Genomic DNA, 13,108 nt, shown 5'->3' on the forward strand with positions numbered 1-13,108 from the left:
TAAACTGAAATCTCTTTCTTATGGCTAACTTTAGCATTTGAAGACATTTATCATGGATTTCTAAGTCTTTTATTATGGCTAAACAGCCTGTATCTCTCAAACTTTGAAACTTCTTTCTTATCATCTGTGAGGTTGGGAGAATTCTAGCTTCTGGGCGAGGAATTAAAATGAAAATAAACACTAAAATAATATCTGCTCATATTATAAAAAATTAAACTCTTCATAAGGCTCTGAAGTAAAATTAAAAACCTCTCTTCTTCCACTTCTAGCCTCACTGGGGCATTCTTATTTTAGCTTCTGATAGTTACCATTGAGACTTTAAAGGAATACATTTCTATTCCCGATTCACCAACAGGAGATCGTATTTGTAGACTTTTTGCTACAATGTGGAGGAATTTAATGCCTTTTACTTTTTTACTTCCCTCTCTCTATTTCCCAGTTTTATTTTATTATTGTATTTACATTGTCAAGGTTTGTAATATTGTTCTATAACTATAATTAAGTTGTCCATGTTTTGCCTTTAGATTCATTCTGTGTATTCAAAATAAATTAAAACAGCATTTTAAATAACACAATTACATAAATATTTTTATTATGGATTTAATGCTAGCAGGTGATGCTGAACCCATTCCATTTTGACAATGTCCCTCTTAAAATTTCCAGCTGGGAACTGTCCATGGTCCTCCAGGCATAATCTGACCAGTTTGCAGTATATAGTGAAGCCCAGGAACACGCTGGCCTCACGGGCAGCTAAATTCATTGTCAACTTGTATTGTGTTTGTCAATAATGAGAATTTCGAATTTATGTTGAATTCTTATTATTTTCCGAGGTTGATGATGTCAGCGGGACAGCCTAAGGGGTATGTGTGTGTTGTGTATGTGTGTTCCTATCACTATTGACTCAGCACTTTAAATGGACCAGAATTTCCTGGGTGTTTTCTTAGTTGTCTCTGTTCTGTCATGTCTTCCTCCCATTTCTAGCCCCCCAGCTACAGGTCTCTTCTCTAGAGATGATCAGAACTGGCAGTTGCTTGTGCTTATTTCTAGAGAGATGCTCTTTTTATGTAGGTACAAATGGCACTAGACACATGGTTAGGTGCCTTACTTTTTCACTGACTGTATGTTGGAGAATCTTCCCTATCAGTACATAAAAAATTTCCTCAGTTCTTTTTAGGAACTACATATGTTCTATGGTATAGCTGTCTCGTATTTGTTTAACTGTTCACATATCAGTGAATATTTGTAGTACCTAATCTTTTGCTGTGTTGTAATGGAATAACTTTAAAAAAATTTTTTTAATTTTAATTCAATTAACATATAATGTATTATTGGTTTCAGAGGTATAGGTCTGTGATTCATCAGTCTTTTTTTTATTATTATGTTCCGTTAGCCAGCATATAGTATATCATTAGTTTTTGATGTAGTGTTCAATGATTCATCAGTTACATATAACACCCAGTGCTCAGCACAACACGAGCCCTCCTCAATACCTACCACTCTGTTACCCCATCCCCCCACCCTCCTTCCTTCTGAAACCCTCAGTTTGTTTCCCGGGGTCCATAGTCTCCCATGGTTCGTCTCCCTGTCTGATTTTTTCCCCCTTCAGATTTCCTTCCCTTCCCCTATGGTCCTCCGTGATATTGCTTATGTTCCACATATGCGTGAAACCATATGATAATTGTCGTTCTCTGCTTGACTTACTTCACTTAGCATAATCCCCTCCAGTTCCATCCATGTCAATCTTATATAATACTCAGTGCTCATTACATCATATGCCCTTCTTAATGTCCATCCCCCAGTTACCCCATCCTTTCATCCCCCTCCCCTCCAGCAGCCCTCAGTTTGTTTCCTATGATTAAGAGTCTCTTATGTAAGTTTGTCTCCCTCTCGTTTCATCTTGCTTTATTTTTTCCTCTCTTCCCCTATGATCCTCTGTTTTGTTTCTTAAATTCCACGTATCAGTGAGAGCATATGAAAATTGCCTTTCTGTGATTGACTTATTTTGCTTAGCGTAATACTCTCTAGTTGTAATGGAATAACTTTGCGCATATGTCAGTTTCCATATTCAGTAATCTATCCTACAGATCTATTCTTGGGACTGGAATTGCAGGGCCACAGGGTATGTGCATATTCTGTTTTGTTAGATGTTTATATCAGAATTACACCTATTCACACTCCCACCAGCAATGTATAAGAGCACATGTGTGCAGAGAATTTCTGAGTTTATTTGTTAATTTTAATTGCACTAGGTAAAAGTGGTCAACTGGTTTTTCATTTTACAAAATTCGTGTAGGGTTGGATGAATTAAACTCAAGCCAGAGGTTCTCCACCCAGATGATAATTAGTCCTGTATTTTTGAGAGGCAGTTTGATCTCATGCATATCCAAATCCACATAATAGTTAGCAACATTAAAATCGGAAACAATTGCATTTTAAAAACAAACCTTTGAATGGTTTCATCACTTAATGCATTATTTGGGAATTAATTGGGAATTAACACAGACGTGCATTTAATTGGGAAGGTGAATTGAATGCCTTGATACTATTTACAACTGTTTTTGTGAAAAGCGATTGCGAAGGGGTCATTATCCATTTCTGGCTTTGGTAGGGCACATGAAAAGTTAAAAAATTTTGTTAAACAAGTCATCCCTCTCACTGTCTCTCTAGGGGCAGTCCTCTTTTGCAAATGTGATTTCCTCTGTGGAGGTCAGCCTTGATTTTGCTCAGAGGGAGCTACTTGTTTCTCATTCTGTGTGTCAGCGTGGTCTGACAGCAGTCCGCAGGACCTGGCCAGTGATACCGATGTCACATTACTTGAGTGTATCCTTGAGGTAGCCACGCAACGAGACTCCACTCCGGCTCTGTCTCTGCTAGCGGGTAATTGCATTTGTAGTCTGAGGACATCTGTTTCCCGCAGATCAGCTCAGTGCTCCTAGACCCTGAAGCACTTAATCAGAGCACTGAGGGTGGGGCTGGCCCTAAGGCCTTGCCACGGGCTCCCCAGGCCTGTGCTTCATGTGAGAAACACCATATAGTTCACGGGGCTGAAATGTGGCCGGAAAAGAAATCTGGCCTGCCGCCACGTGCCACTGTCTTTTATGACCACAAATTGAGTTTTCCGATTTTTCACCAGTCATAAACGGTGCTTTGGATTTATTCGGGACTCTTTGGGCTCTTGTCTTGAAGGCAGGGAGACAATAGTCTGATATTGGGGTGGAAAAAATTCCTCATAGCTGGAATATTTTAACTGTGTTTATTGGTCTGGTGCAAGCTGCTAGTTGATTAGCACACTCTCAGCTGACAGTAAGTCTGTAGTACTCAAGCGTCTGGTATATTTTTATGTGTGTATTTTGAGGACCTTTTGTACATGGTTAAAAATATCACTCTCTGGGTCATGGAAACTCCCCTGTTTGGCATTAGGGGTTTTCTTTCCACATCAAAGTTAACATAGAATATTCTAGAGGGTTTTAGAGCTTGGAAGGGATTAGAATTAATTTTCATCTCCGCATCATTGAATTTGGGACCTTCTTAACTGCATGTTAGATGGTCATTTCTCAGTAAAATATGGGCCTAATTCATTATCACCAGTGCTGATACTGGTTACCCTAATTGAGTAGCTATTGTATTACTATCCGAAAAGAAATCTCTAAAGTGTTAAAATATTGTATTTGTGATAAAGTGTCCTTGACTCTACCTTATAAGGGCCATAATTTAATTAGCAGCAGTGGGGCTGCTCCACAAAGAGAACCAGTTTCGAAAGGGAATGGGGAAATGAAGCTGTTGCCAGGACCTTGAGAAGTAAAGCATTTCACAAAATAGGTTCCACAATTAGTTTAGCCATTACTTTTCTGAAAAGGCCAGCCTTCTCTAACTACCTGTCCATGCTCGATGACTTTTTATTTCAAATTGATGCCAGGGAATTCCTTGATTAAAAAAAAAAATCACCAGAAGGAAAAAAAAGTAAGATATTCTCTTTTTTATAAAAAGTAAAGAAGTAACATTTCAAGGAACATCTTTCTTGTCTCCAAGCTGTTGGTGGAGATAAATTCCTTTTAAAATCCGGTTCTGGTGCAAAAGGGATGAGTGATTTTTAACTGGCAGACTGAAATGTTACTGGCCTGTTTAGATGTAGAATCTTTTATTCAAAGATAGTGTTTCTTTTTTGTTGCTTTCGACCATAACATACTATTTTTAATAAATAACAATTTTTTTTTTTTGCCAGTTACCTAAGCTGCAATACTTTAGCAGTGCTGGTTAATAAGTTGCTTATTCTTATTTAACATGAACCCATGTATTTTAGAAATCCATGTCAACAGGTTTTTTTTTTTTTTTCACTTTTAAAGATGCCCCTTTTATGCCTCTTTGGACCCTTCTAGATTATAGTAAATAGAAATAGGTGCACAGGTACCCTCCCTTATGCCCTTCATTTATTTTTGTGAACCTAACAATACACATTATATTCTTTCAAATTATTATTCTCAGTGTGGTGCTTTATTTCCCTCTACTTTTTTTTTTTTTAAAGATTTTTTAATTTCTTTATTCAACAGAGATAGAGACAGCCAGCGAGAGAGGGAACACAAGCAGGGGGAGTGGGAGAGGAAGAAGCAGGCTCATACAGGAAGAGCCTGATGTGGGGCTCGATCCCATAACGCCGGGATCACGCCCTGAGCCAAAGGCAGACGCTTAACCGCTGTGCCACCCAGGCGCCCCTATTTCCCTCTACTTTTAATTCTCCCACCCAGCAAATGGCTGGATATTTCTGTCTCTTTTCTTTGGGTTCTATCTGTTTTATAAGACAAGGAGATACACAGTAAATGAATATTGAAAGATCTGATTCTCTACTCTGTTATTTAGAACAGTATTAAGGAGGCATCTTTATTCAGACAATTTTTAGTGTGTAGGACTTTTCGTAGGTAGGACTCTGAGAGTTTACTGTTTATTCAGAATCAATTTCCATGTACATCAAGCTTTAGAGCAGATAATAATGTAAATAAACATTTTCTATCTATGGATTGCCTCTACCAGACGCTAGCCAGCAATTAACTTTTATTAACTCTTTCTCAGGGTCCACACAGAAAAGGCTTATAGGTCAGTTTCCTTCTTTTCCTAGCTCTGGATTTATACCCCTTCCCTTTTTTAGACCCCTAAATTTTCCTGACATAGCCTTTACAATTCAATAACTTTATGAGGAGATGGTGGGGAACTTAGTTAAACAGGAATGTCATGAATCAATCCTCACTCCATGAAGTCTGTAAGCAAGAGCAGGTGTCCCTCAGTGGCTGCTAAGGTTCCTGTCTTCACTGTCTGTAATCGTTTCAGGACTTGCTCTGCGCTGTGGAGACCAAAGAAGTTCTTGAAAGGGAAGTCAGGATCCTCCAAGAAAGGCTGCTTGCTGGCCAGCGGGTCTGGGATGCTTCAAAGCAAGAGCTGAGCCTCTTGAAGAAAAGCTCTTGTGAGTTGGAGAAGAGTCTGGAGGCCAATCTGGATGCGGCTGCAGCCTCGCGAAGCCAGCTCTCCTTATTCAGGGAGAAAGTCGCAGCCCTGCTTAGAGGCAGCTGGGGCACGACGGGGCCCACAGAGGATGCCATTTTGGAAAGGATTCGAGAAGTGACCAGCCAGGAAGAGAGCAGGAAAAGGGTGAGTGGGAGATGGCCGCTTGTAAGACTCTGGAAGACAGTAATTTGCTGAATCATTTAAATGTGGTTTTTATTACTTTCAATTATATGTCATACTTTGGGAGCCTCGAGAGTCACTTAAGTGACAGCAGACTGCGATGTGGGTCCTGGAGTCAGAGCTACCTGTGGTCAGCCCTGTCTCTGCTGCACACTCGCTCGCTCCAGGTGTGACGTGGGCAGGTTCCTAAGATGACAGCCCCTGAGCTTCTGTTTTCTCAGCCACTGGACAGGGAGGGCTCTGGGGCCACACTCCTCATCTGAACCCCCTGGGGCCCGATGTGTTTTTGAATTGAGAACATTTCGGGGGTTTTGAAAGGTAAAATAGTAACACAGAACGGTAATGGAGAGAACGCTCTTACACATCCCTCCTCAGTGGGGTCTGGGGCAGCACCCCATAATCAACCACATTCATCATTCTTCAGTAAAACCCGCGGCAGCTCCGTCACACGGAGCGCATCAGGACCGGGAGGAGCTTCCTGTCACTTCGGGTGAGGGTTTGCTGCCAAATCCCGTCAGGTCAAGCTTTATCAGCAAGTGAGTTATGAGAAAAGCTGTCAGTTTTCAGATGCTTTGGGATTTTGGAATTGCAGACAAGGTTTCCTAGACCTGGAAGAGTATCTGCTTCATAAGGTTATTGTTTGTTGAAAGCACTGAATGAAAAATAATGGTTATGAAGTCCTTAACACGCTGCTGGCCGATACTGGTGATAAATAACTCTTGCTGCCCCTGCTTCTCTTCCTCTCTGTCCTTCTCTTCATAATGGTGGCCCAACGGTCTCTTAAGGGACTCATTTAATACATAGAGAAAGATGTTTTAATTCACGTATATGATTGAGGATTGTTTAATTTTGTTATCTTGTTTATACTATTGACAATTCTCCTTTACTACATAGCTTTGCTTCTCAGAGTCAACTTCAGGCTGACTCTGTTTAAATTACCATCGAATTCAAATTATTTAAGTTCTAATTAAAGAGGTTTTAAAGTAAATAATATCCAAAATCTAGGTATAATTCCACTGAGATCTATCTCTTCCATGAGCTCATGCTGGTCCGAGGGAGAAATTGTATTTTTCCCTCTTTTGATGTTTCTAGAATACCCAGAACAATCATTAACTCAGAGTTCAAGATTGCATTTTACAATCTCCTTTAATGATCAAACATTTTCGATCCCCTTTAAAAATTCTCCAGAATTCGGGATGCCGGGGTGGCACAGTTGGTTAAGCGTCTGGCTCTTGGTTTCAGCTCAGGTTGTGATCTCAGGGTTGTAAGATCAGGCCCCGAGTGGGGCTCTGTACCCAGCGTGGCATCTGCCTAAGGCTCCCTCTCCCTCTTCCTCTGCCCTTCCCCCCCGGCAACGTGTGCACCGATGCGCTCTCTCTTTCTCTCTCTCAAACAAAAAATCTTAAAAAAAAATTCTCCAAAATTCACTTGTGTTCTTAGGAGCAACCCAAACGACCCCTTTGTCCAAGTGTAGGGTTCTCTTCATGGATATAAAATGTTCATCCTGTGACATGTGCACGTCTTTGAGAGTAACTCAGTTTTTCTCGTAATTGGTACTAGACTGGAGAAGAAAATTATTTCCAGGACTGAGAAATAGTTCAGTCACTTATTTACTTTGACTAGCAGTCGGTGTACTTCAAAAGCTAATGGTTCTTTACCATTTTGTTTTATTGCTTTCCTCTTCTGTTTTCCCCCAAACTATTTTAATTCAGCATGTGAAACATGACATAAAATTGTCAGCATGATGTATATGTTTATTTTCTAAAGCAAAATGATGTAAATTGGTTAAGCTGGCTGTGCCTCCCCCTCCCCCCATAAAAATCAGAATGATTCAGAGTCTTTTTAGTGCCTTTGTCTGCCTTTTCTACCCTGTAATTTTTTTCAATAGCTGTTCTCACTATTTAAAAGCCTGAAATCAAGCATATAGCTGGGGTCTTGTGTGACTCATCTTCAAGTAAAATGAGGAGAAAATGGATTTCATAAATTGTCTTAGAAATGTTTCTGAAGAATGGGAGATTTACAAATTGATGAATCTGTTTGTTGAAGAGGCTGTGCAGCCCTGCCACCTGCCTTGGTTAAACACACACTCAGCAGTTGAGTAATACCCACGGGAAGGCCCAAGGGTGGGTTCAGGCTGGGCCTGGCAAATTCTCTGTTTCAGGTTGACTCCTACTTTCTGAGCCTTGCTTTTCTTGTTTACCTTGTTGCTGTTCATTTTGACTCTCCTGTTTGCAATTCTCTGTAGAATTCAGAACACCACCCACACTTTTTTTAGTAAGTCATTTCTGCTTGTTCTTTGCTTTTCTGCTTAGAGCAAAACCAAATTCTCTTTTTAAAAGCTTTACCAGACCTTGGGATAGGGTTTCTCAGTCTTGGCACTATTGACATTTTGGGCTGGATAACCCTTGGTTATGGGCCCGTTCTATACATTGTAGGGCATTTAGCAGCATCTCTGGCTTCTGCCCACAAGGTATCAGTTGCACCATCCCCCTCCCCCTCAATTTGTGACAACCAAAGATGTCTCTAGACAAATGTCCCTGGAGGGTAAGATTACCCCCAGTTGGAAACCACTCTCTTAGAGGAATGCCCTACTGTTGAGTTCCTAGGAATTCTAAATCCGTGTGGATGTTATCTAGCCTTGAAATTTCAGTACCCTTGTAACAGGTGTTTTTGAGATAATAATGTCTTGCACAATGACAAAGTTGCAACATTTGCAGATTTTAGTGTGAAATGTCGAGGCAAACATTTCCTTTTACTTTTAGATGTTTCCTAACTGGCTGATATCTGGATGAGAAATGATTATGTACAGAGGACATGACCATGATTGATTTCTATGTCATTTCCTAAGTTAAAGACAATTCAAACAAGCTCACAAACGTTTATCTAGACAGCTCTTGTGTTCTTCTCTAGGCACACATAAGGCTTTATTTCCTCCACTGGAGAGTTTCTTGGTCCAGTGGCTCTGTGGGAGCCATGGGGCTCCAGCCCGATGCCCTAAAGGACCTGAGATGTGCGCCACGCACCCTTATCTGATCTAATCATTCTGCTTTCTTCTTAATCTTCCAATACACTAAACCAGACATTTACCCAGAAGCATTGGCAGACTTCCACTGACATTTCATTGCCCCAAATTTTGTTACATGGTCACCCCTGGCAACAGGGCCATCTGGGCAAGTGAAAAGGTAGAGATTTTGGCTCTCCCAGCATCTATAGCATAGTAATTTCCTAGGATGGCCATGACAAAGTACCACTAACTTGGTGGCTTACACAATAGAGGTGTGCTGTCTGCTAGTTCTGGAGGCTGGAAATCTGAAATCATGGTGTCAGCTGGATTGGGTCCTTCCAAGGCTGTGAGGGAGAATCTGTTCCAGGCTTCTTGCCTAGCTTCTGGTAGCCTCAGGTAGCCCTTGGCTTATGGATGGCATTCTCTCTGTATCTTCACATTATTTTTCTTCTATTTATGTGTGTCTCTATTATGTGTATCCAAATTTTTCCTTTTTTATAAGGACAGCAGTCATATTGCATTAGGGCTCAGCTCTGTAAGGACTCTATTTCCAAATAAGGTCACATTCTGAGGTACTGGGGACCTTGAGCATACCTCTTTGTTGGAGGACCCCATTTAACCTGTAACAGATGTGGACATGCACAAAGGTGGAGGCAGTGGGCATAGCCAGTCCCTAGGGTTGGCCGCACAAACTAATAAGAAGGAAGGAGAATTTAATTGATATTTTATTCCTGGTTCCTGACAACATAGTTTATATATTGCCTAAGTAAAAATTACAGCTTGAATAAGGAGAAAGGAATTTTATGTCCAAAAGGCACTGGTCCTTAAGTGACCCAAGTGGCTCTTCCCTCAGATTAGAACTCTTGTGCTTCCATTTGGTTTAATCTTAGGGCAAAAGTGCCTCTCTGGTGAAATCAACAACTACTTGTCCTTGGGAAGTGAATTAATTCTTTTAGGGCATTATGACTTCGCTTCCAAAAACCAGGCTGCTTGTTTTTGAAGTATAATTTACTTCAGTGCCTTTTCTATTAAAAAAAAAAAAAAAGAAGTATGTTTTCTTTATTTTAAACCCCCCCACCCCAATTCCCTACATCCCTAGTGTTGAAATCCCTGGCACATTTTGTCCCATGGAATATCAGAGATATTTGTAAACAGAGGATATTAAGAAAAAGAAGAAGAAGAAAAAAAGAAAAGCGTTTTGATTCTTTGGAGTTCTTGGTGTGAAAAACACAACATAACTTTACAGTTTTGGCAAGACACATATGTTCACCCAGGCCCTGGCATTTGATGTTCCCAAGAACCGAGTCAAATTGGGATGTTAATTCATTTGAATACATTTATGTAAATTTAGCTCTGAAAAAAAAATGGTGGTATCATATGTACCAAGACCTAAATAAGCTTAGTTCTGTGATGCATAGAATATGGAGAGCTTCTCAGCTCTTTGCTCCTCTTTGGACACCAGAATCTGGGCAGGGTGGTTTTATGGTTCAGCCATTCCCATATTGGTGGTTCTAAAAGTTACAGTCTGCTGAGTCTTCATATTCCAAGGAACACTCTTGGGTCCACACAGGGTGAGGATACAGGAGGAACCCTTTCATCTTTGACTTAGCACATTGTCCCTTATTTGTCCTTCCCAGAAAGGTTTTCAGTTGAAAAACAGGCTCTGTGGGCTGCAGATGGTTTGAGACACATGACATGGGACAATTCGAGATGGGCCCCTTTAACTCTTTACGACAAAAGCATGGGGCTGCCTGAAGCATACTGGGGTAGTAATACTGATGATAAAAATGCAGGCAATGCATTGAACTTCAGTTGGGTGTGCAGTACTGTGCTGTTCACATCATCTAACTTATCATCTGATGGTCATAGCAAGGATGCTGAGTTTCAGAGAGGTTAAGTACTTGCTTCAGTTAACATGCTGGTGAGGAGTAGCGTGGGAACTCGAGACCAGGACTGTCTGACTCCAAAGACCCCATGCCACAGTCTGGTCTCCATCAAGATGCCCTCTGTCTTTCTTCAGGGTCATTATCACTGCCTTAGTCTACCTTCATGTAGGTGCCGGAGGGGTCATCTTCAAAATGGAGTCTTTACTGATCAATCTCAATGGCAGGCGTTGCTTTCTTTGGGGAAATGCATGCAGATAATGTAATCTCTGTAAATGGCACCCCCTTCTCCCCCAGGGTGTTGTTTGATGGCTGTTGTTTTGTAGGTCACTTTGTATATTGTACCAAGACAAGCACACCTTTCTCTTGCATTAGGATCACATCTATTACCAGTAAGTGCCGTTGGTAGGAAATACGACATGAGGGTTCTCAGAGGCTCATATTCTGTAATTAAATTTGAAATTTCCTTGGAGATTGGGTGTGGTGCTAATCTGCTTGCCATCAAATATTTGATTTCAAGTACCCACAGCAGTATAGAATTAATTGAATTATAGGCCTGGGACCTTGAGAGCCGTAGAAGCACGGGAATAGAGCATTTAGAGATCCAGTAGTGTAACATTCCTGATTGTAGCACTTCAGCCCTCTCCATAACACTGTTAACACATGCTTGGCCAGTTTCCTACCATTTCCAGGGACCGGGAATCCACTGCCAGACATGGGAAGATGCTTAAAATATGAGGTAAACACAAAGACATGAAATTGTAAATAGAGTGTCTCAACTCTGTTTTAACAGTGCAAAAAATAAATTTAAATACTTTTTTTTTTTTTTAGAGTGGGAGGGGGGAGGAGAGTAAGAGAGGGAGAATCTGAAGCCTGGCATGGAACCCAATGTGAGGCTCAGTCTTACAACCCTGAGATCATGACCTGAGCTGAAATCAAGAGTTGAGCACTTAACCAACTGAGCCACCCAGGGGCTCCATTTGAAAACATTAATAGCTGTTCTTTCTGGGTGGAGATTTTTTTTTCTTATTTATACTTTTTTAAATCTTTAATGAATTTTTTATAGGGGGCATGTATTACTTTGTAATTATGGGGATCCGGAGAAATTCTTCCTTATACTGAAGTGGAATTATTTCTCTGATCTATATCTGTTGCTCCTTAACTTAAGCTCTGAGGGCAACTCAGAACAAACCTTATTATTCTTCCACATAATAGCTTTTTAAAATATTTGAGGATGGCCTGAGTGTCGTCTTGCTTTTTTTTTTTTTTTTTAAGATTTTATTTATTTATTTGGTAGAGAGAGAGACAGAGAGAGAGGGAACACAAGTAGGGGGAGTGGGAGAGGAAGAAGCAGGCTCCCCACTGAGCAGAGAGCCTGATGTGGGGCTCGATCCTAGGACCCTGGGATCATGACCTGAGCCGAAGGCAGATGCCTAATGACTGAGCCACCCAGGCATCCCTGTCTTCTTGCTTTTAAAAATGGTTATTGATAGGGGAGCCTGGCTGGCTTAGTTGGTAGAACATGTGGCTCTTGATCTCAGGGTCATGAGTTTGAGCCCCTCATTAGGCATGGAGCCTACTTAAAAAAGCAAAACAAAACAATATGGTTATTGATGGATAAGCAGAAGTTTTTTTAACTGAAATTGTAAACCTGAAACCATCAAGTTATTTCAGTTTAAAAAAAATATTTTTGAAGATTTTATTTTATTTATATGAGAGAGAGAGAGAGAGAGAGAGAGCACAAGCAGAGAGGAGGGGTAGAGGGAGAGGGAGAAGCAGACTCCCCTCTAAGCAGGGAGCCCGACTCAGGGCTCGATCCCAGGACCCTGAGATCAGGACCTGAGCTGAAGGCAGATGTTTAGCTGACTGAGCCACCAGGTGCCCCAAATTATTTCAGTTCTGCAAAAGTGGTACTGAGTATTATGTAAATATTTTTTTTTCTTTTCCTCTTCTGAAACAAACCATTAAAACAAAACAAATTCATCACACCAAGCTTGGTGTTTTTATTGAATTCAATGTTTCATGGAAATTGGATTTGGTACAATCAATTTGAGTATTCTCAGAGTATACCTGAGGTGTTTGGTAAACTAATGTTCTTGATCAAGGGAATATCAGGACAAAGAGAAACTTCAGGAAGGGATGGCAGCATTGTGCAAGTTAGGGGTGTGTGAAGGGAATTGGAGCCTTTAATGGAGAAACTGTGTTTCCATTTTGTAGGAGAGGAGGTAGCAGTCATATCCCAGGCCGTTTCCTGCCTTCTTGTATGTGGAGTCGCTGTATTAGATTTCAAATGCTAAAATGATAGCATCACTACTGAAGTACGCAGCACAAATGCAGCATCACCGGACTTTGGTGCATAAGTAACCAATATTCAATGGAAAATTGAAAAAAAAGCTTGAAAAAATGTCTTTTTTAAAAAAGATTTTATTTATTTGTCAGAGAGAGAGAGCACAAGCAGGGGGAGCAGCAGGCAGAGGGAGAAGCAGGCTCCCTGCTGAGCAATGAGCCTGATGTGGGGCTCGATTCCAGGGCCCTGGGATCATGACCT

At 40.8% G+C, this 13,108-nt stretch overlaps 1 protein-coding gene across 8 annotated transcripts in view; it reads left to right on the forward strand.

Annotated features, from left to right (window-relative positions):
• CCDC170 (coiled-coil domain containing 170) overlaps positions 1-13,108 on the forward strand; it is an 84,821-nt gene that overhangs the window by 45,600 nt on the left and 26,113 nt on the right. For all 8 annotated transcript variants that reach the window (XM_034669304.1, XM_034669305.1, XM_019800759.2 and 5 more), the window contains one exon: positions 5,320-5,637. In XM_034669304.1, coding sequence (XP_034525195.1) covers positions 5,320-5,637 — 318 coding nt within the window. The remainder of the gene's footprint in view (positions 1-5,319; positions 5,638-13,108) is intronic.

Source organism: Ailuropoda melanoleuca, chromosome 10 (assembly GCF_002007445.2).
Source record: "Ailuropoda melanoleuca isolate Jingjing chromosome 10, ASM200744v2, whole genome shotgun sequence".
In the NCBI taxonomy this organism is placed as follows: domain Eukaryota; kingdom Metazoa; phylum Chordata; class Mammalia; order Carnivora; family Ursidae; genus Ailuropoda; species Ailuropoda melanoleuca.